Source organism: Mya arenaria, chromosome 12 (genome assembly GCF_026914265.1).
Source record: "Mya arenaria isolate MELC-2E11 chromosome 12, ASM2691426v1".
Classification (NCBI taxonomy): Eukaryota; Metazoa; Mollusca; class Bivalvia; order Myida; family Myidae; genus Mya; species Mya arenaria.
Genome location: NC_069133.1, coordinates 36,729,329 through 36,752,493, shown reverse-complemented (window position 1 = coordinate 36,752,493; position 23,165 = coordinate 36,729,329). Strand labels below are relative to the sequence as shown.

At 34.4% G+C, this 23,165-nt stretch overlaps 2 protein-coding genes across 2 annotated transcripts; both read right to left on the bottom strand.

Annotated features, from left to right (window-relative positions):
* Positions 1 to 957: 957 nt before the first annotated feature.
* LOC128212354 (uncharacterized) lies at positions 958 to 3,715 on the bottom strand. The gene is made up of 4 exons (XM_052917761.1): positions 3,415 to 3,715; positions 2,614 to 3,202; positions 1,759 to 1,985; positions 958 to 1,509 (listed from the first exon to the last, which is right to left on the bottom strand). Exons 1-4 carry the CDS (start codon positions 3,475 to 3,477, stop codon positions 1,456 to 1,458), a joined length of 933 nt encoding a protein of 310 aa, XP_052773721.1. The 5' UTR covers positions 3,478 to 3,715; the 3' UTR covers positions 958 to 1,455.
* Positions 3,716 to 9,378: 5,663 nt separating this feature from the next.
* Positions 9,379 to 13,385, bottom strand: LOC128212490 (uncharacterized). Its single transcript, XM_052917972.1, has 5 exons — positions 13,085 to 13,385; positions 12,172 to 12,598; positions 11,426 to 11,533; positions 9,875 to 10,119; positions 9,379 to 9,502 (listed from the first exon to the last, which is right to left on the bottom strand). Exons 1-5 carry the CDS (start codon positions 13,145 to 13,147, stop codon positions 9,449 to 9,451), a joined length of 897 nt encoding a protein of 298 aa, XP_052773932.1. The 5' UTR covers positions 13,148 to 13,385; the 3' UTR covers positions 9,379 to 9,448.
* Positions 13,386 to 23,165: the final 9,780 nt, after the last annotated feature.

Genomic DNA, 23,165 nt, shown 5'->3' with positions numbered 1-23,165 from the left:
AATTAATATGACGCTGTGATCATGTCTTGACTTATAGTAATTACTTCCCTGTTGTAGAGAATAGTCGTATATGGAAATACTGTATAAAGTAATAGAGTTCACTCGATCGTTGCATCGGACCTAAGGATGTAGGAAGACTCACGCCAGATCGAGGAAAACAAACAAATCAACCTCTTCATTGTCAGATAGATGATTGACTTAACCTCCTCAATGTCAGATAGATGATTGACTAAATATCCACAATGCCAGTTAGTTGATTGACTCAACCTCCAAAATGCCAACCACCTCTTGATGATTGATTAAACCTCGTTAATACCTGATTAGTGATCGACTCAACATCATCAATGTCAGACATATGTTTGACCCAACTTCTTCACTTTCAGATACTTGATTGAATAAACCTCTTCATTGTTGGAAAGAAGTTTGACTTATGATTCAAAATGTCGGCTAGAATCCCGAATCAGCCTTATTAATGGCAGATAGAAGTGCTACTTAACCTTAACAATGTCAGATATATGGCTGAATACGTCCACATAACTCCAGACAAAAGTTTCAATATACCTCAAATTATATAAGAAATTAAACTTGGACCTCCTCAATGTCAGATAAAAGTTTGACTAAACCTGTTCAATGTCCGATATTATGTCGGACTCAGCCAATAAATTGTTGCAGAGAAGCACAGCGCGACCTCCACTATGCAAGATATAAAATTGATTTTACCTCTTCAATGTTAGGTAAAAGCTTGATAAATCATCGTTAATGCCAAATTAAAGCCTGGATCTATTGCCTCAATGTCAGATAATGGTACGTTCAACCTCCTAAATGTCAGAATGTAGTCTGACTCAACCTCCACTATGACATATGTGTATCCACACATTAAATCGGGGAAGGGCTTTAAGAACTTATTTAGTCTTATGAAACCATTACCAAATTTATTTTCAATTTGTTTTTAAAAATGTCCATTTAAAGATAGTATAGATAATGAATGTACTTCGCAAGCACACACATGTTTCGAAAACCATAAGTAGAACAGATAAAATCATAATAGTTTTATGATTTACAAGCCTTTCGCTTCAGATCAAAGTATTTATAATTTTATATTGCTGTTTTGTGCACATTTTCATGATATAACATATATGTTTAAACGGAGTAACCTAGTTTAATTGTCGAAATAATACAGACATTGGGCCGACTGTCCAGAACTTAATTAAGGTTAACAACGTTTTTGAGTATTTCAATGTTTACTTTTAAACGGGAAGTACAGCTGGAACAGTTGTCTCAATCTTGTTAGAAATACAGCAGATCACTAGTGTATCCATTAAACTTCCAGAGCAGAAATAATTTGTAGGTTAACAACAACGATAATAACTTTAACAAAGGTCTGAGCAGTCAGCCCAATGTAGTCTATGTTTTCCATTGTAAGTAACCAGTGGTACATTATTAATAACAGGATTTCTAGTAGTCTTCAATATCAACATGTGTTCGGCATACCGGGCACGTGGCACTTTCCTGCAAAACAAAACCATTTAGTCAATATATAGATGGTGAAATGCTTTACTACGTACCAGTATAACATGTTAAGACACTGAAACGTGTATTTAAATTTTTAATAATCTATCTGAAGTATGTGGAAAGGTATTTATTTCAATTTAATTGTGAAAATTATTGAAAACGCACTTAAATTAAGAATATGACTTATTATAAGATCTTTTATGTATACAACCGAAGATTTTGCAAAGAAGCTGTGTTAAAAATCACCTGAAGCCATTGGTCAATGCAGCTTGAGTGGAATAAGTGAAAACATGGCAAGACTTTTTGCAGATCGCCTACTTCGTAATTCTCAAAACAGACATGGCACACGTCAAGTGTGGCTCTGGCATGTTTAATCGGTAGTCGCCCAAGCGCTTCGACCGATAGGCCTCTGTCGTCCAGATTATCACTATCTTGTTCCAAATAGTCCCCGTAGATATTGATTTCATCTTCGTCTAGGTAAGGAAATAGGTATTTATCAATAACTATATATGAATAATGGTATAGTTCTTATATATCACTTATAAAAGCAATGATGAGTAGAGGAACAAGTTCATATCATTAAGGTTCAGTAGATAAATGATATTTGCAATTGACAATATGCTAAACAATAGCTCAGTTACCTTGTTCAACGATTAGTAAATACGGAATAGTTCTACGAGTATGAAGTTTACAACAGTTGTTTTGCTATCTGTCCGCTACTTATCCCTTTTATATAATACATGGCTTTATCAAGATTGAAACTGATGAGCTATTTTGCCTACCTTACAAGAACTAAAAGATAAAGGCATAGGGAAATGATCAGACAGTACACCAATTACAGTTTAAACCAACGACTAAATGGGAAAATAACACGGACACCTGTTTAATATGACTCACACCCATTAAATCATAGCATATAAATAAAGAAGGCTCAAAACTAGATAAAACCGACACAATACCTGTTGGATATAAATACAAAAGGTTTTACTAAGTAACACTATCGTTCGACTGAAGGATGTTTAAAAGAAATTGTTGTTGAATCACAACCTAGTGTTTTTCCAGTTTATTACTTAAGATTATAATGAACATGCAAAAACTTACCGTGCTCAAAATAATGCAGGACATCGTTTTGTTCATGAACAGATTCGTCTTCTGATTCGGAGTCAACAAGGGCAATACCGCTGGGGTAGAAATACAACGGATCATCTTTAGGACAAGTCACCGGTCGGAGCGAAAAGGCTGACGAATCAGTTGAAACACTCCCTTCTGGTGTATAGTTGTTGTCGTTAGGAATATTCAAGACTTCATCATCTTCATTTCCAAGTGGTACTTTTGATAATATATATCGTTCATTTAGCAGAGAACTTGTACCAAGTACAAATGGCTGTAATCTATCAGTATCTTGACTGTTGATTCCCAAGGTGTTCATCTCAGAACTTGCAAGTTGACTGTTGTTTTCCAGGGTGTTCATCTCAGAACTTGCAGGTTGACTGTTGTTTTCCAGGGTGTTCATCTCAGAACTTGCAGGTTGACTGTTGTTTTCCAGGGTGTTCATCTCAGAACTTGCAAGTTGACTGTTGTTTTCCAGGGTGTTCATCTCAGAACTTGCAGGTTGACTGTTATTCTCGGAGGTTGAAAGTTCAACAGACGGCTCCCGTGTTCGTTCAGGATGAGAGGAGCTATATAATAACTGTATAAAAAATAATACGTTCGTTAAAATGATATACGTGACTTATAAGGCAAAGTTCATGAAATGGAAATAAAACGTTGAATAAATATTCCATTCTAAACATGCAATACGGACGGACGAACAACAACAAAACGTTATTCCCTTCCCAAAACTTTCGGTTTGGCAGTGGATAACACACAGTACGTAAACGACGTACATTAAATTATACTCACTTCATCGTTGGTTCTAGGTGCTTGGTTTTGCTTCCGTTTATGTTTTGAACTAATTTTACCCATTTCAAAAATGAAATACACTCTATCTTTATAACGTTTCAACAATCTATTTAACAAGTGTACAAGTATAAGGCTATCTACCAATACAATATTGATATATCATGTATATTAATATTAAACCAATGTGGGATCAGGTTAAAATATTTAGCAATTACTTTAACTTCCTTGTTGAAGAGAGCAGTAGTATTCTAAAATACTGTATATAAGCGAACATTCGTTAGATGTATGGGAATAGTTATGTCAAAGATTTAAGATATTTAACCGCAGGCATTATATTAAGGTGTACAGTAAATAACGCATTTGTGTTCTTGATACATTTATCGTAGATAAAATACCTAACGAGAGGTTATACCATAATTAATATCCAGAGGTACGCGTTTTGATTTGTTCTCTTGGTTTAGCCTTTCTGAATGCATTCGTACAGTATATGAACATTATGATACACTAGTAAATATCGCAGCGTAATAAGTATGCCATGTGATTCTTTAGACACAATTACATTGGAAAACCATTTCATAAGTTCGTATACAAATATGATGAAAAGGAGTATATAAGTGGGTACAATGATATGTAACCAAGACCGTTGATGTTATTAAGGGTAACATGCTAACATAGATAAGTTCGCTGCGCGAATTGTCTGAATTAATTTAGATCTTACCAAAAAACTAGTTTAATTTGATTATCATACAGATAACTTCCCTGAAAGTACAAATATTTCCAAAACAAGATTGGCTAATCCTGTTTATAAGGAACCTCAGGGCTTGAATATTTATTTGAATATTTAGTAGTATGTTCTAGAGTATGAAATTGGACGACAATTTATACCTAGACTAAGTTGCAAATGTGTTTTGTGTACGTTTTGTGTCTCTCGTCTTCTTGACCCTAGCCTTTTTTCTATAAACAGTGCTTTTGCTGACATGGTTGACTTATAAACTGTTTAACTGTAGTTTTCATTGTATTTTATATAAAATTTGAATTATTAACATAACTTAAGTTCAACCGGCAAATCGAACCTCAGTTTTAATTTAAACATATCTATTTTACAACGATTGTGAAACAAGTTATAACAACATTATATTAATCAATCTCGTTGGCACGAGAGTGTGATCTTGTGTTGTGGGGGAAACTTAAGATCCCGGAGAAAACCCACTTGTCCGGCTTTGTGACCACATACCGAACTCACATGCGCCCAAGGAATCGAACCCGTGTCGCCTAGGTGAGCAGTGTTGTTACTCTTAAGACACTCATTATGTTTTGGGAAATGAAATTTGGAAATAGATATATCACGGTAATAATATGCATAATATGATTTTACTTTATATGATATAATACACGATGCATTTTGGACATTGTTCAGAAAGACATGAGGGTGTTTCAATGACCAATCCTTCCCAAAACAAATCACAATAGGACACAACTGAGCGCATGATGTCCGCACAACAGATATGTTTGTGTGCGCAAAAGCCTAGTAAGAACAGTTAAGTAGCACAAGCGGCGAGAATAGCAACTAGCTTAAAACATTTTAGTGACGTCTTTATGCTTGAAACACTGGATAGTTTAAAAGTTTGACTGTTTGGGCTGTTTGAACTAAGCCAAAATATATTCCAGTCACCATACACTTTGTTACTGTGCGGCTTCGAGAAAATGAAATAAGTGATAATTGTTTTTGCCTGTTTTCAAAATATCCGCAATGCGCATCAAGTACATATTTACAGATGACATTTTAACCACGAGGTATGTGCATCGAGAAAGGTGTCAGCACACAACGAAAACATATTCTTTGTTAAATGTAAAACGACTCATATTCACTATTTCATAATGAGGTTCTAGAAAAGATTTCAGCTTTACGTTGATTTAACATATGAATACCAAATCAAGATACTGTGTTTGCTACCATGACGTCTTTACAGCCACTTATATAACGCCCATGTGACAAAGTTATGGCCACACCTCTGGGTCATCTCGGAATCCATCCATCCAAGAAATAGAGTCCTGTAAAATATCATTCAAAACTTAAAATCTACTTTAAGTTAAACAACGACCCAGAGGTATTTCGTTGTGCCGACACCGAAACACATATCACCTTTATGCTTTAAAAAAAAACCATTATAATATTTATATCCAGTGATATCCTCTGATTTCCCTCTTTTTGTAACTTTGTTCAAGTTGATTTTTTTACGTTCAACAAACACAAAAAAAAACTGCCAGATACTCAATTGCATTCCTTACGCTATTCGCCAAAATACAGAATTTTCGATAAACAATTGTTTTAAACTGTGCTTATATACACGTATTTTGTTATCAATATAAAAGAAATAAAACAATTCCGACATCAATTGAACAATATAAATTGTATACTTTCCCCAATACTTTTGATAATTGCTTACCATTGTAAATCATTAAATACATTTTTTACAAAGTAGTTTTTTGCAATAGAGTTTGACGGAACAGATTCAGGCCGAGTAGTTCTTCCTGATAGTCACGAGTTCACAAAGTTTAGATTTCACAGGCATATCAAAATAGCTTACAGTCTCTATCCTAGAGGTAATATGCCAGACTGAACTCTGATGAGCTAGTAAAGAACATTCAGTTGTTCTCAGATTTAAATATCTTTCACATTTTAATATGAAAGCTGAAAATTCCTCTCTAAATTGAGATTTCACTTTGTTATAAAACTTCAGTCCCATGCTATCAATGTACTCAACTTCTTATTATTTTTTATTCGCGGTCATTGAATATGAAAGAGGAAAATCAATTAAAATTGACGGTTTTCACATTTTACCTTGAGTGGTTTTCGAAGTGAAAAGTCGAGGTACTACTTATAGCTTTAGAGTCGTTGTCGGCCTGTCAACACTTTAACTTGGCAATATTTCAAAGACCGTAAAATGCATTGAAACTTGGTACACACGTTACCTAGGACAATACTCAAGAAGAAAGCAAAATAAGAAACTCTGGTCTAGTGTATTAATAAGGTTATTCCTTGTTCGACTGAACGAAACGAAAGGACGGTAGGAATTCGTTCCGCGGTTTTTCATGTCTTAATTCAACCAAACGGATTGCATCCAATTATATCCAATTATGATAGGTTATCCACATGTTTTTTTGTGGCTTGTTTGTACAATCGAGTCATTTGATTGGTTAATCGTAATTTTTGAATGATATTTGACCAATCAATAAACATTTCGACTAATTTTGACTTAAACAAGAAATAAAGCAGTTCTTTTGATTTCATTAAATTTGATCTCTTATATCTAAGATCTAAATTAAGAAGCTGAATGATACATTGAATACTAACAAACTGACCAATACACAAAGGACAATTTAAGTAAAATTATAAACTTAATTAGTCGCTCTATATTACAACTGAGTGGTTTAATGCACTGATTAATTTAAACAATTTATACGTCATTGTCTTTGTATAGCTCAAATCAAAACATATATCAGGTTACATAGCGTATAAATAGTTTCGGTACGGCGTACAATATAAAATGTATATCAGTTACTTGTGGAAAACATGTACAGTAGGCATAAGCCAATGAGTACCAAATACAATGCTTGATACATTTATATGGTTGGCAATGAACATATGTGTACATATTGTCAGATACAATATTAATTACAGCTAGTGTCGATGATCTTACCACCTACCTGCAAATTTTACTTCAAGTGTCCGCCTGGGGTCGTTGGTTCAAGGTCGCCTGAATGGCGAGGGGTCGTATGTTCGAGTGTCTGAATTGAGAGCCAGGGTTTTTGGTTTAAAGGGTCGCCTGGAGAGCGACGGGTCATGGGTTCGAAAGATCGTGCGTTATAGGTCGTAGGTTCGATGGGTCGTCTCGAGATCGAGTGGTAGTGGATTTCATTGTCCGCCTGGGGAGCAATAGGCCGTCCGTTCGAGAGTTAGCCTGAAGAGCTGATGGCTCGTGAGATTGAGTGTTCGCCAAGAGAGCAAGGAGTGGTCGGCTCATTTGCTCGTCTAAAGTGAGAGGAATCTTGGGTTCGATAATATTTTACAGTTCGTTACATTTACAAATACTGAATCCAATTGGTGTTTATGACCGCAAAACCTATTATACCTTTACAAGACTCATAAATACAACTACCACGATATAAATAAACTACACGTATGCACAAACAATCAGTTTTACCTTAAGTCGTTTAAAATTTAAAAAAACTTTCCTAGTGCATAACATGCATAAGTTGACCACAGGTTATCGTTCGGCTAGTTTAATCATAAAAAATATTAATTGAGTAGCTATTGGATAACTATTGACCAATCAATGCACAGTTTGGATAACTCTGACCTAGCCAATATATTGGTACGTTCAGATGGTTTTATACGGTTTTATACAATTCGCTGCAGGTTCCTTATTTTTAAATTATTAAGTAACATATATCATACAACCTTTTAATTGGTACAGTTGCTAGAGATGTCAAAATCTATTGTCATCTTTCGATACATGTACTATCAAACAGGTCACATACTTTGTTTTCACAAATAATGACTTCGATTGAAAATAGATAAAACTGTCAGGAAAGCAGGGTGGCACTATTATTTTACTTAGTGAAACATTGTTTCATGCTGTATTTTGGGCCGAAGGCCTGTGTTTACAATAAAATTGAATTAAGTTGATATATGAGCAATTCAAACGAAATATTGTTGCATTGAAATATAATGAATTGAACACACACGGTTTCTAACACAATGGAGAACGAACAAACACCTGAAACAAAGGCCTCGTTTTTTAGCCAACTATATTGACTCATATACCAAACAAAATTATATCACCAAAAACAAATACAACAAAAACAATATTGTTATACATATTATTAGAGTTATCAAAGGAATGAGACAAATGCCCCCGATTTGGCCTTGTCCAAGTGAAAATCAACTGACATCTAGATGTGACATTTACCTTTGAGGCTATAGCAAGGATACTGTAACACACATTCCCCTGCTGCTATAAATTTATGTGAAGGTTGACTGAAATTACGTTAGTTGGAGCTGCGACACGATTAGTAACAAACGTACATATGGGCTTAATTATTCGAAAATCTTAAGAGCAATCTTATTTCATTTAGCTTTAGTTCATGCTAAAACTGCATTTTTCAAAGTGCATGATGGTCATATTTAAGTCTCAACACTATTTCATATCAACACAAACTAGTGTGCTTAGCTTGATTGCTTCAGATTGTTCGATAAATTTGGGCATTGACAGATAGGTATACAATTCGACTAAAACATCTGAACGAACCTATGATGTATCAACTTTTGTGATAGTCGGATAAATCAATGAGAGTAATGGAGAGACGGGCATAAAATGCGACTAAAACATCTGAACGTACCAATGATGTATCAACTATCATGATAGTCGTATAAATCACCAAGACTTATGGAGAGAAGGTCATAAAATGCGACTTAAACATCTAAAAATACCAATGTTGTATCAAATACCATGACTTAAATTACTGAGCAAACCGTAAACTCCACATTTTCACCTCTTATTCACTTATTCATCAGTTGTATGTATGTGTGTATAGAGAAAGTAGATTTAGATGAGTATTAGCGAAGCTCGTTTGTCCTTCTTAATTAATCATATTCATAATCAAGGATAAGAAGTGTGCTCACAAATTTAATCAGGAAGTGCTTTTAAAAAAGCAATTTTAATCTATTTTGTTTTTGTTTTTAATGCAGTCCCTATAAAGACCCTTCACATAGTGAATGTTGTTTGTACGCACTCCTGTTCGAGAACCATAACAAAACCGGATGCTTATCTAATTGACGCTTTTTATCGTTTAACTTCCGATCAAAGTATTTAATATTTGTGATGAATATTTTTCTTGACAAGGTTGTCGTTTGTTCTTTATAATAAAATAACATATGATCAAATGTTTAATTCTTGATATAATCACAGAAAATGTAGTGAATACATCCTTTATTAGTAACAAGTGGTACATTGTAAATAACATAGCATATCTAGTCGTCATCAATTTCAACCTGTGTTCGGCATACGGGACACGTGGCTCTTTCCTACAAAATCAAACCATATAGTCAATACGGATCCGACTACATAAGTGTGTAACATACTTGCATGTTAACCCACGGTAGTGTGTCTTTTAAATGGAGTTTTTCTTCTTATTTGAGACTCATGTTAACTTAAAGATTGAAGAAGTACAGATTTTCCAAATAGGAAATATCATTATACTGTCAAATTTTCGGCTATGCTAGTCTTCATCATAGCATTACAAACCATTCTTATATAAATAAATTATCTACAATGTTTGAATGTAATAATCTTGTGAAAATGTAACTATTTTATATCATCATTAAAGGAATAAAACAAGTTAAAAAAACACAACTTTAGATAAAAGAGGTATTTAAAGAAGCTGTGTTAACTATTACCTTAAGCCATTGGTCAATGCAGCTTGAGTGAAATAAGTGGAAACATGGCAAGACTTTTTGCAGATCACCCACTTCGTAGTTTTCAAAACAGACATGGCACTCTCCAAGTGAAAGACTGGCATGTTTAATCGGAAGTCTCTCAAGCGCATCGGCCGACAAGCCCCTTTCTTCAATCAGATTGTCACTATCTTGGTCCGAATAGTTCTCCAAGAGATACTCCACAAAGTGTGGGATTTCGTCATCGCCTAGGTAATGGAAATGTGTATTCATCATTAAACAATTGATATAAATAAATGTTTCTTTTTACACTAAAAAATAAAGATATGTTGAGGATCAAGTTCATATTGATGAATAACATTTTCAGTTGACGATATACTGACTTATAGCTCAGTTACCTTGTTCATAGAGGAGTAAATATGTAATACATGTAGTTAGGACATCGTATGATTTCTTTACAACAGTTGTTTTGCTTTCGGTCCGCTTCTTACTCGTTTTAAATGATACATGTAGTATTAAAAAAAATGAAAATGAACTGTTTCCTCTAACTTAAAAGTATTAAGAATCAAACGGAAAAATGATAAGACAGTACATTAATTACGACGGGATCAAAAGTTCAAACCCACGACCGGGTGGGAAAACACGGACACCTTTTTCTCCCACCTCAGATAAGTAGATCCATTCATTTAACCATGCTAGAAATTCTTATCTTGCCCACGGGCGAAGATAAAATGCCCGGATGGAACTTCTTCTAATGGTCACCACAGTGTAATTACCTCCCTTGTTGAAGACTGTAATCTGTAGCGCATCATGGAAACCTTGTCTTGTCAATATTTAGAACGCTAGGTAATTATTTCTCGCTTCAAATGTATCCAGAAAACAGTTTTCACACACCTTTCAAGAAATAATGCTTCACTCTTCTTAGAACTATTTAAAGACCGATCAAACCATTTACATACTCTGAATTACTGCGCGAATATCCATGCCAACCACGAATGATCGCATACCCGTACGCAATTATTTTCACTAAGCACAAAAGAGTTCCAGCAAAAAAAATACATTTTGACTTAATTTTGTTTAACTGAGATGGGAGAAAAAGCATCTACCATAGCCGCTCGTGTAAGATAGGTTCATCACGACCCTCGTGCAGGGTGTTTTGCGGAAACTTGGTAAACCTCGTTTCCGCAAAAGACCCAACGCTCGGGTCGGAATGAACCTATCTTACACTCTCGGCCATGGAAGATACTTATAACCACACTTCTCGCAACAGTTATATAATAGGGTATAAATCACTAGAAGTGTGTGACATTCAAGAAGTAAGCCTTGATTAATACAACGTCATAGTCCAGAACCTCTCAAAGTTACATGTTACATTTGGTAAAATCTCAAAACTAGAGAGAACCGACTTTCCTGTGGGTAAGACATACAAATGGGGATAAGTCACAATATCATTTCTCTCAGCTATAAAGGATTATCAAAATAACCTTTGATAAAACACTACGTAAAGTTTTATCGGTGTAGTATTAACATTGCAAGGAATGTTTAAGTAATTACCGTGTTCCGAATCCTGAACGACATCGTTTTGTTCATCTTCTGAATCTGAGTCACGTAGACCAGTACGTATGGGTTGGAAATACAAAGGATCATCTCTAGGACTTGTCCCTGGTCGAAGCGCAAAGGAAGAAGAATCAGATTAGACACTCCCATTTTATACCAAACATTTAAGATATCTAGAGGAACAAGTTCATAATGATGAATATCATTTTCAGTAGACGATACACTGAACAAAAGCTAGTAAGTACGTTAGTAAATACGTCATAGTTTTGGATATCGAATGAATTTTACAATCGTTGTTTTGCTTTCGGTCCGCTTTTTACCCGTTTTTATATTATACATGTATTCATCCAGATTGATTATGAACTTACATGTATTAAAACACAAACATACAGGGAAATGATAAGTACATTAATAAAGACGGGATCAAAATTTCAAACCGACGACCGGGTTGGAAAACACGGACACCTTTTTCACACTACTCGCAACCATTACATATAACTAAGATATGCATCAGTTAAATTGTGTGATATTCAAGAATTCAGCCCTAATCAATACAACGTCGACGTCATGCTCTAGAACAGCTCATTTGACGTCTGTGGGTAAGAAATACAAATGGAGGTTAGTTCCAGTATCATTCCTCTCAGAAATAAAGGATTATCAAAGGAATCGCCTGTTAAAACAACACTACTATATATTATTTCTGTGCAGCTTTGAAACTTGTAAGGAAAATTGAAAAAAAATACCGTGTTCCGAATCCTGAAGGTCTTTGTTTTGTTCATTGACGGATTCGTCTTCTGAATCGACGTCACCTAGGGCAAGACGATTTGGGTGAAAGAACATCGGGTCATTTCTAGAACCATTCGCTGATCGAAGAGGAAAGGAAGAAGAATTAATTGAAAAAGTTTCTTTTGGTGTATAGTTCGTATCGCTATGATTGATTGAATTTCCGCCATCTCCATTTTCTGATTCAATTGGCTCATTCCCAATTAAATATCGTTCATTTAGCCGGGAACTTGTACTAAGTTGCAATCTATCAGTTTCTTGACTGTTGTATTCCAAGCTGTTCATTCCGTAATTCGCCATTTGACTGTCCAAGTTGTTTAACTCGGAACTGGCACGTTGAATACGCGGTTCCCATATTCGTTCAGGATGAGAGGAGTGATATGTAAACTGCAGTGAAAATAGAATATGTATTTAAAGGTGAACAATACAGGTTCATGCAAAATAATATAAATTTTAAATTGTAATCCTGTTTACTCATTTTACTTTAATGATAAAAACAAAAACAAACATCTCAGTTAGACCTTTACAGATAAAATATTTAACTTTTAAGAATAGTTTCTTTTTATTTAATGGCTACGTGGCCACAAATGATCCAGTGAAAAAAAGCGGCAAAACACCGCTTACATTTTTTGTCTGTACCTAAATCATAATATGATTTTGCTTTGATCACGATAATGCATAAAATTCAAAAGACAATACATCGACCTACTTCTTGCGCCTTTAATGTATAGGTACGATCATGAAATTTACATTGACGTAATTTTATGTAAGTGGCTTAAACGAGGAAGCTAAATTTTGTATAAGCGTGAAATAAATATACGCATTGTCGTACTAACATTTTTAGATATACAATATCCATGTAATAATACTTACTTCATCGGTGGTTCTAGATGATAGTTTGTTCTTCCGTTTATGTTTTGAACTACTTTTCCCCATTTTTAAATCCAACGTGCTTAGTTGTATTCGCCTATGTCACACATCTACGAGAATAAGACTAATCCCACCCGCTAGTATTGAATTACCATCTAAAGTGGTTTATGTATATAGTCATACATATATCCTGTTTATTTTAAACGCAATGAAGTCAACTTCCTTGATGTAGAGGGCAGTGGTATTCATGCATATACTGTATATAGAATACGCGTATAATCGTTGATTAAAACAATTTATAACAAAAAATGGGTTATACTCCGGTAAATATAACATTAGTAACGTCTACACAATATTTGCATACACTTGATAAGTTTTCGGCAATAAATATATATAAGAAAAGGTCAGGAAATGGATAAGTGAAAGTAACATCAGGAAAAGAGAGTAAGTAAAATGACAAGAAGTACAATTCTGACTCACTGCTACACATGTGATATGCAGTAAACTGATAAAAACAACTTGGTTTAATTATAATAAAAGATAAGGCCAATCTATAAACCATATTCATAAATGATTGTATATAATGAAATTATACAATCGTAAGTTGTATCAGAATTGCTGTGTTTCATTTTCATGATTTTCAAAATTTAAATTTTGTAAAACTAATAATCCAGAACATAGGTTTTCATTTTGATAACTGTATTTTAATTATTTTTAACGAATCAGTCATGTTAAGAACTAATCAGACTTGCTTTCAGAAAAAAAAAGTTTAACATCAAATTGCTTGGAAAGTAGAAATTTTTATACTTTTTTGGAAAATTATATAAAAAGTATATAAATTTAACATTCAAATGAAAATGTGCTATTGTGTATTTCACAAATTGTTCAACTAGGGGGCCTCTTGGGTTTGTAAATTGCGACTAGTATGATGGGATATTGGGCCCCTCATTACCCCTCCCCCTGGAGTATATACTGCGACTTATATGATTTGCTACACTTAGAGACCCCTTGGGTTTGTAAAGGGTGAATGTCAAAAGGTTGCACTCCTAAGTTTCAACCCCTCTAATGATAAGTACATTGCATGCGACCATAGAGGTCAGTTATTTTGATGTAGCCAATTTGTAATCGTTGTATGAAAAACAACATATTCAATTAATAAATTCAAAGTATGACCGTATGATTGACATAGTTTGGTATTGAATATAACCATTGATCAACTTCCAACGAGGGTCATTTGTCACGCAACGAAGAGTCATGCATTTACGGTTGGGAGGGGGGAAGGGGGGGGGGCGGGGGTCAGTTCGTAACGTTAAAAATTAATCTGTCATCCGTTGAACAGAAAAAAAGACTCCTGGGGTCAATAGTCAACGGGGTCAAAATTGAATGTTAAACCGGCGTTAACATTAAACACATGAATGTATAAAGCGTATTGTGTTTGATACTTCTTTTTTCAGTTGACGTTTCAACAGCATGATTCATTCAGAAGTGCACTGATTTGCACTTTATAAATGAACACATTGCATCGTTTCCATAATCTCATCTAATAAAGGGTTGTTATAGTTTACATACACGCATACACATGCACGCAAATATACGCCTACACACATGCACTCAGGCACACACATATGCACGCAAAACACGTGTAACGTGCGACGTCAAACAAGGCCAACAGATCCCTTTAGAGAAAAGCATGCTCGGCCCTGAAGGGGTCCGCTGGTCTTTATATACAGTAAATTCTCAATCCACATAGAACCTAGGCTTTGCTAATTTGCATATTACCAACCAAGTTAACATACGTACTATGAACGTGTTTCCGTTTAAAACGGAATGTTATCCTATGAACGTACATCCGCCGCCTACAGCGGTCCGTTTCACAAGTACATACATGCGCAATCAGATAAAATATATATCAAATGATTAAACTGATGATCTTAAAGATTATGTTATTAGTTAAAAAAGTGCAGTAAAATGCTGTTAGCATTTATTTTTTAACATGTTTTTCATCGTGTTTAAAATGTGGAAAATAAGAAATCTAAAAGCCCACATTAAGTCAGCAGAAACAAAATCCCCGACATTTCATTTTTCAATCGAATATCGTGTGAATGTTGTTCGATTAACGACACAAGTTGGACAAAATCGACATAAAATAGAGTGGTCTAAATTTCAAATCACGGCAAAGCAACGTAATCCTCCACATTTACGTTGTTAGCCTGCATATTTCTGACATGGTTCCATTGTGACCCAGGCTTAAACAACTTGATATAAGACAGGCTGAGCACGCGAATGCTATAAATCTCAAACTTTTTACACCTTTTAACATTTATTTGTTTTATTCTGCTATGATCTTAGAGGTTACGTTCTCTGAAATGTTAAAACTCACCACAACTGCATGACTTTCAGACCGTGTTTTTGCAGAGTGTTAGATACTAAGTCTAAAACTTACGAAAAAGTCGATATAATCTTATCGATTGGTTAAGATTTTTATTACAATTCATACGATACAATTTATTTGTACTAAACATATATTGATAAAATCAAAATACATGTATTACAAATTAAGTAAATACTAGTAAAAAAAACATTTAATATTTTACAACAATCTTTCAAAAAAAACAAAAAACAATTTCAACAGAAAAATAACACACAGTCGGAACTAGACTTAGCATCCCTTTGAGTGCTAGTTTTTAAAAAAACAACAACAAAAAAAAACATGCATATGTAGCAGTCTTGGGCATAGTTAGACCAATCAGTCCTAATATGCGACCCGAGCCATGCCGTGAGAAAACGATTGGTTTTTATTGCCCCGAATAAGCGTTATTAAGCATATTTAAGACAAACAATCACTATAAATGATGCGCAGTCCCGGGCCTGCAATTTGCTCAAGTGCACCCTTAACAGTCAGATGTTTATTAAACTCAGATATGCGTGTGCTTAACTATATCGGTTTAATCAATGTAAAATTACGTTTTCTAACGACAGAATATATTTTCCTTGAGAAAGTGTCTAAAGTTCGTATTAAAAAGGCCATCGATGTATGGATTAATAGTGCTGTTTAACATGTAACTCCGAATCAAAATTCGCACCCATGGGTGGTATTCAATATGCAACTTATGGTAATACATCATTGATTTCATTGACACTATTGGTCAGTTATTGATAACAAGTTATCCGATTAGCTACATCGTTCTAAGATCCAGTTAAGACCAATATTGAATACCAGCCCAGACCGGCATCTCGTCTTTCCTCCCTTTAGCGATTTAGCTCATGGTCAGCACTGGCAATATACTGATTATGCGCGCTGCGATTATAACGAGTATCATGAGTGTGATTTTTCGCTGTATCATTTTCCTGGCGTTGATCCTGTCGGACGATAATATGGTGGGTTGTGCATTCATTTTCCCGCCAGAAATCGTTTTCAATTCCTTTCTATTGACTTGTAATTTAGTGGGTTCGTTGCATTTTCGCGTCGTCGCTCTCGCTCTTTTCACTGTTAAACTTACCAACTCTTTTTTCTTTTGCCATTTTTTTTTATTTTTCAATGTTTTTTTGTCAGTTGTTGTCTTTAAAACAAGCTTGACTGTGACTGCTCCATATACAACACCCAGCACAATATCCGAAAGAATGAAATTCCCAAAATCATTTGAAACTGATATTTTTTAATGATTAGTAACAGTTCATTGCTATTATAAAAACATTGATAGAATGTAAGAGTGACATTGTTTGGCATAATAATTTAAACTTGGACCGATCCACCACTAAATAGTTTTCCCACTGCCGAAGCAAATGCATGGGGTGAGAGTGGTAAAGGTGTCCGCCTCTCACCCTAGAGGTAATAGGTTCGATCCGCACCAGGGGTACTTTTCTCAAAAAGGACACAGTACTGGTTTCTACCCAGGACTCGAGAGTAATCTTATCAGCTATCAGCTTTCGTCTAAATCGGGCTTAAATAAACTAGTATAAACCAAATGCCTCGTAAATGTTCTCGGAGAAAGTGCCAACACAATGCAAAAGAATCTATCTATTGCAACAGGTATAAGGAGATATATCTTTAGTTTTTAGTTTTGCTATAAATAGGCTCATTAAGTCCGGAGCCCGGAAAATAAACTGTTTCTGTGTTAGTGAAAGTCATGAAGTATTTGACTATTTACGGATTTCGCCGTTACCGCTATAAATTAGGTATGACGAATTTGTTTATTTAATATTAAAGTTATGTTTTTAATAATAAATGCCTAAAATTAGCTGGTAAATCAATAATTGATACGAAAGAAGTTATATTCTTAATAGTTGACTACTTTTTCTAGAGATTAATGAAACTGACATCCCCTACTCTGTTATGTAATTTATATATAAAAGGTTCATCTTAGAGAGTTGTTAAAATGGAACATTCCGTTTTGGTCACGTGAAAATAATATAAAAGCAGCGCAGCCAGGAGTAGTCAGTTCGTGTCTCGAGGCTGATGAAAGAGCATCACGTTCATATATAGGGAAACTTTATAGTTTCTTTTTGCGCTGTTTAAAGCAGATTCGTAACTATTGAAGACTATGAGAATTGAAGTCGAGTCCATATTGCGCTACTGCTTCTTCAGGTTCGGACACCAGTGGGGTTTTTTAATTGGCCTCTTTGTAAGCCGGGACCAAAGTGATACAGACGGAACAGTGCCAATGGTTTGATTGAATCTGTATAATGGTCATAGGCAAGCATAAAAAACATCATTCATATTCATGTGTGTTTTAAATGTCTGCATTTTTTACGAAAGACGAGTTTCACAGACTGACTTCAACTCAAAATAATTTTCATTTCAACCCAGATGTTCGAATATCGTAAACAATATAGTGTAACTGTCCGTAAAACTATAGAGTATACTTTCTGGATATACTACATACAAGTAAAGCCCCACCTTGTCTTTGAAAGTGTTAATATTGTGTTCATACATAAGGTGTATTTTAATGACTTATCTCCCTCACTTCAATACTAAAACTATTTATTCATTTTTGTTAAGAAATGTTTGTCATGTCACGTATTATTATTCAATATTGCTAATTAAATGTATCATGTTACAAGAACTAATTTACAATACTTAACGCATAAGTTTGAATCTTGAATCTATAATTGCGATGTGATTGTGTGTTTATACCAAAACTTCGATATCGTTTTGATTTCAAAGGCATTCTGTTGCCATTATATGCAAAAACTGTGAACAAAATCACTCATCTTTCGCGTAGCAGCTTTCGTTTTCGGACTATATTTGGCATATCAGATAAATTCCACCACGAACTCATTAATACGCCTTGTGTGCAAATGTAGTTTTCATTATTATTGGGGTTATTTTAAAAGGAACGGTTTATTTAAAATGGATATGCAAAGTAGTATCCTTCTTTGTTGGATGAACAATTATTCACCACTTACGCACTACCGGCACTCAATATATTTGATGCCTATCGAGGCAGGTTTTCAAGATCTTAACATTATATATTGCCGATATTGTTAATGTAATGCCATTATTATTATTTTATCTAATTGTTCCATAAATTTATTACAACGATCAAATTGATTCCCAGTGATGTAAAGAAATCTTACATTGTAAACCGTCAATATACATCCGAGGTTGTTTGGAAGAAAATAGCCGAGGTGCTCCGATCGGTTTTGTTGAAGGGAGAACGCTATGTAACGGTACACAGTTACAGCCCTAATACCCATGTAACGACCTGAACCAAAAACGCGCTTTACTGCTAAAAAAAGAGCGATGACATTAAAGCCAAACTCACAGAAAGTCCACATATTTTAACATCTTTAACATATTCAGATGACTGAAATAGCGCTTTCCAGGAGGCAGCTAAATTCTACATATGTGGTTATACGGGGCGGTCTTAGCTATTGTGCTGTTTATAAAAAACCGCTAAAGCAACCCATCCAATGAATTAATGCGTGGCAACGGATAAAACCCCCCAGAATATTCATGGTGCAATTAAAAGTTAAGGTAAGCACTATATTACTTTTGTTTAATTGTACACAAATCAAACATACAATAAATTAGAGAAGACAATAACAAACACAGTTTACATAAATATGGGAATATTATAATCAGTACTATTATAAGTTTTCACTATTTTCTACAAAAAAAAATAATGTTTAGGACAGATATTAATATGTATTTCGTGATCGCACAAACGTTAGAAAAGAACAGTATGTATTTGTGGAGAAAACACACAGATAATTTTATTTTTGCAAATGTACAACATATATTTGAAGAACAACAAAATAACCGAATAATCCAAACTCTGTATGGGATGATGTTATGAATCAAATACATGCCCTTGGAAAACATTTTGTCATAACAAAACCAATAATAAAACATTACATTGCGAGTTCAACATAATCATTCCTAATTATATGGGCGTTTTAAACATATTAGCTTCTACTTTTCGTGCCACAGTCATTGTTTATTTTGCAAAGAAAATTCGACAATTTATTCTTCAAAAGTATTAAAAACAATGAAAGATTAAAAACAACATAACATAGCCTGTATACTGAGTATTTATTTCAGAAGGAGCTAGATCTTAAGGTTTATCTTTGAAATTGTGATTGTGGGCATAATGTAAAAATGTGATTACATAAAAAGAAACAATGAAAACAACAACTGAACTTTCTACGTCCGCTTAAACACGTTTCACCATGGATCCTGTCACTTTATTTGAATTCAAATAGACGTCATATTTTCGTTTGTGTCATATTAACATTAATATACTTTTATGCTAGCCGCGCTCTAACTTTGAGCCTCTCTACTTATGTAGCATATTGTCATTTCAGGTCTGCGCTTGCTTTGCTACATTTGTTTAGGCAATACAACATTCATTTGGAACTCCTCGGCCATCAAAAACAACCTCAGATGTATTTTGACGGTTTACATACTCAAAAATAATTCAATTTAGCAGTTAAACTTAATGACAACTCTTAGGAATATTAATTATGTTTGCAATCATACACTTCACTGGCAATCAGTTTTTACTTTGATCAATTGATACAAGCTAATACACTACATTTAATCAATGATATTATTAAAAAAATAATACGAACTACTTTGACTGATGTACCGGCATACATCCGAGGTTGTTTTCGATAAAAATGGCCGAGGAGCTCCGAATGTGCAAAATTACGTTTTCCAACGACGAAATATCTTTTCAATGAGAAAACGTCTAAAATCTGAGTTGAACAAACCAACAATATAAGGATTGACAGAGCTGTTGATAATATAACTCCTTACCAGTATTCGCATCCATATCGGCATTTCGGCTTCTGTTTTTTCTGTTATTAAACGGATGGTTAACACAGGTACCAAGCTGATGACTGACGCCGCAGTTATCACGAATATCATGATCGTGATTTTCCTTTGGATTCTTCTCCTGGCTTGTATCTTGTCAGACGATAAAGTAGTAGGAATGTTGGAGACTGCCCTGTCATGTACGTTCATTTTCCCATCTGAAATGGTTGAGTGTGTCCCGCGGTCTTGTAAGTCTAAAGGTTTGCTGTTTTGATCTTTCTCGCCATGTTTGTCGTTTGTTTTCGTGTTGGCGGATTTTCTCTTCAAAACCAGCTTGGCGGCAACGGCACCATATAAAATGCCCAATGCAATGATAGTCAAAATAACCAATGCAAAATCAACTGAATGGAATATAAATTGAAGGAGTTGCAACAACTCTTCCTCAAAGTAGAAACATTGATAACCTGTTACAGTCACATTGTTTGGCATGGATATTCGAATTGGGACCGACCCACCGATAAAAACTTCTCGAAGTGACAGAATAATGGAAAACGTCATTATTCCTATGAGAGTCATTTTCGCTGCTTTCATAGAAAATCGTTTCGAAGACAAGGCCATCACAATGCAAAAGAATCTATCTACAGCAATTGGTAACAGCAACATCAGAGAGTTCGTAGGAAACACATGTGTGAACAATAGCTGGAATTTGCACAAAATATTGTTGTAGAATGTATAGGTATTTGCCAAATCATATATTGTTCCTATTACGAGGAAAGTTGAAGCTACAAGGTCATTAAAGGAAAGAACCGTAAGGCAAACACTGGAAACAGTTTGTTTTCTTTGTTTCATGTAAATTATGAGAAGTGAATTTCCAACAATACCAAGAAAACAGACAGCGGCAATAAATACAAGTTCTGGAACATATTCTTCAAACTTCCCTTGATTGACTGTATTTAGCATCTCCATGTGAGCAGCACTCATTTGTTTTCTCCTAAAAACATAAACATATTAAAAAATATTATATCACATGTCGTCATTTAATATATCGTTTTATTCAACGAGTTTAGGAACTCTGTAAGAGAGACTTTAGCCTCATACGTAATTTCCTGTTTAGATACAGAGAGAAATGAAAGTTTTGAGAATGTAAATAATGAAATCAAAGGGAAATATCCCTTTTTTCCTCTAATGAATCATATTGTAAACGAACCTCTTTATTCAAATTAATCTTTATCGTAAAAACAAAATGATAAATAAACGTATGACTTGCTGGAATATATTTAATTAAGCAATTATTTTTTTCCAATTCAATTGTTTACATGCATATTTTTTAAATTACTCTCGTGTAATACAATAGGATTATTACAACTGTGTTTTGATCCGGGATGTTGTATTCGACTTGAGCGAATTTTGCAGCTTCAAATTTCACAAGGTGCAATCCGAGTGAAATCAAAGTTTGCAAAAATCCACGAGAGTGCTCATACAATAAGACATTTAAAAAAAAAAATTCAAACATGGCTAAAACTGACATTTGCAAAAAATACAAACTTGGTAAATGATTTTAATTAATTTTATTTTGAATGGCCATGAATATGGTATTCTATTCATATCTTAGTTACCCTTTTGGTGATTAATTACGCGAAAAACATCAAAGGTCGCTTATTTAAAGTGCATCCAATATACAAAGGTATTTATTTATAATAACATGTCTAGAATTATAACACTAGTAATATTAAAATATAAAATGATGTTATTTCATAATGGCGACGCCATTTACAATATAAAATGCTTAACATATAATCATATTGAATATAGTTATGAAAACAGTGATACTAGATGATATATTCAAGTTATAGTAGTTTCATAATTACCTTAAATATTTCCCACAGTCCGTAACTATTGCTGCTTGTTCAGTTCCAGATGCGTTTCAATACGAAGTCTGTCTGCGACTCCAATTTATACAGAAAACTTTATTGAAAAAGATCAAGCAGATTAAGACGATTCAAGCTCCAACGAGGATTCATACCAAGCGTTGTGCGTTTGCTTATTCAGTATGATATCTTACTTACTGATTTATATCCGCACATCGACATTCACTAGTAAATATACATGTAGCTGGAAGAAAATCGTTCATTTTATCCTTAAAAAGTATTATACTAATGCATGGAAAAACAGAACACAACGTGATGAAGATTTTGCGCGATTTCTTGCTGTTCATGACAGCATTGTACATTCTAACCTATGGTTACTTGCCAACGGAAGAGATGAAATAATAGTATTACACGCAATCAGCGCGGTGCATGTCATAATAGTACGGTACTTTAAACCCTACACGTGTAAAATATGTAACGCTCATGTCTCTGAACTGGCCAGACACCTTATTGTAAGCTATTATGGCACTGCTTGGCTAAGGAAAAAAACTGTTCAGTGATCTACGTTCTGTGTTAGACTCCAACTTTGTAAGCTTTCTTAAAAGAGCTGAAAATGAAATGATTTTTTCGCATACTTTTTCAAGCAGAGACTCTCACTGCGTTTCATTTTGACTCAAAATTGCAGAAAGCATTTCTGAATAAGACGCTCGAATTCATTTATGACACGGTCAATATGTACAACCGACTATAGAAAGCATTAGTCCTTATTATAATGTTCTCTATAAAACATGACGTAATCACAAGGAGTTGCATCTAAAACATCCCAACCTGGTTTATGGTTTATATTTCGAATTTCGATAAGCCTTGACGATGGGTGAATTAGGGTTTTGAAACTCATAAAGAAATTGCTGCTACAGAAACTTATTTCATGTTATTTCTTGCTATTGTGTTTACATGT

What these genes read in the sequence shown, in the direction of transcription:
- LOC128212354 (XM_052917761.1), bottom strand. Translation starts at nt 3,477, where the DNA reads ATGGGTAAAATTAGTTCAAAACATAAACGGAAGCAAAACCAAGCACCT. An exon ending in CACCTAGAACCAACGATGAA is followed by an intron (nt 3,203 to 3,414) that starts GTGAGTATAATT and finishes TTTTTTATACAG; the next exon opens with TTATTATATAGCTCCTCTCA. An exon ending in GCATTGACCAATGGCTTCAG is followed by an intron (nt 1,510 to 1,758) that starts GTGATTTTTAAC and finishes TTTGTTTTGCAG; the next exon opens with GAAAGTGCCACGTGCCCGGT.
- LOC128212490 (XM_052917972.1), bottom strand. Translation starts at nt 13,147, where the DNA reads ATGGGGAAAAGTAGTTCAAAACATAAACGGAAGAACAAACTATCATCT. An exon ending in CGTTCAGGATTCGGAACACG is followed by an intron (nt 10,120 to 11,425) that starts GTAATTACTTAA and finishes TCCATTACCTAG; the next exon opens with GCGATGACGAAATCCCACAC. An exon ending in GCATTGACCAATGGCTTAAG is followed by an intron (nt 9,503 to 9,874) that starts GTAATAGTTAAC and finishes TTGATTTTGTAG; the next exon opens with GAAAGAGCCACGTGTCCCGT.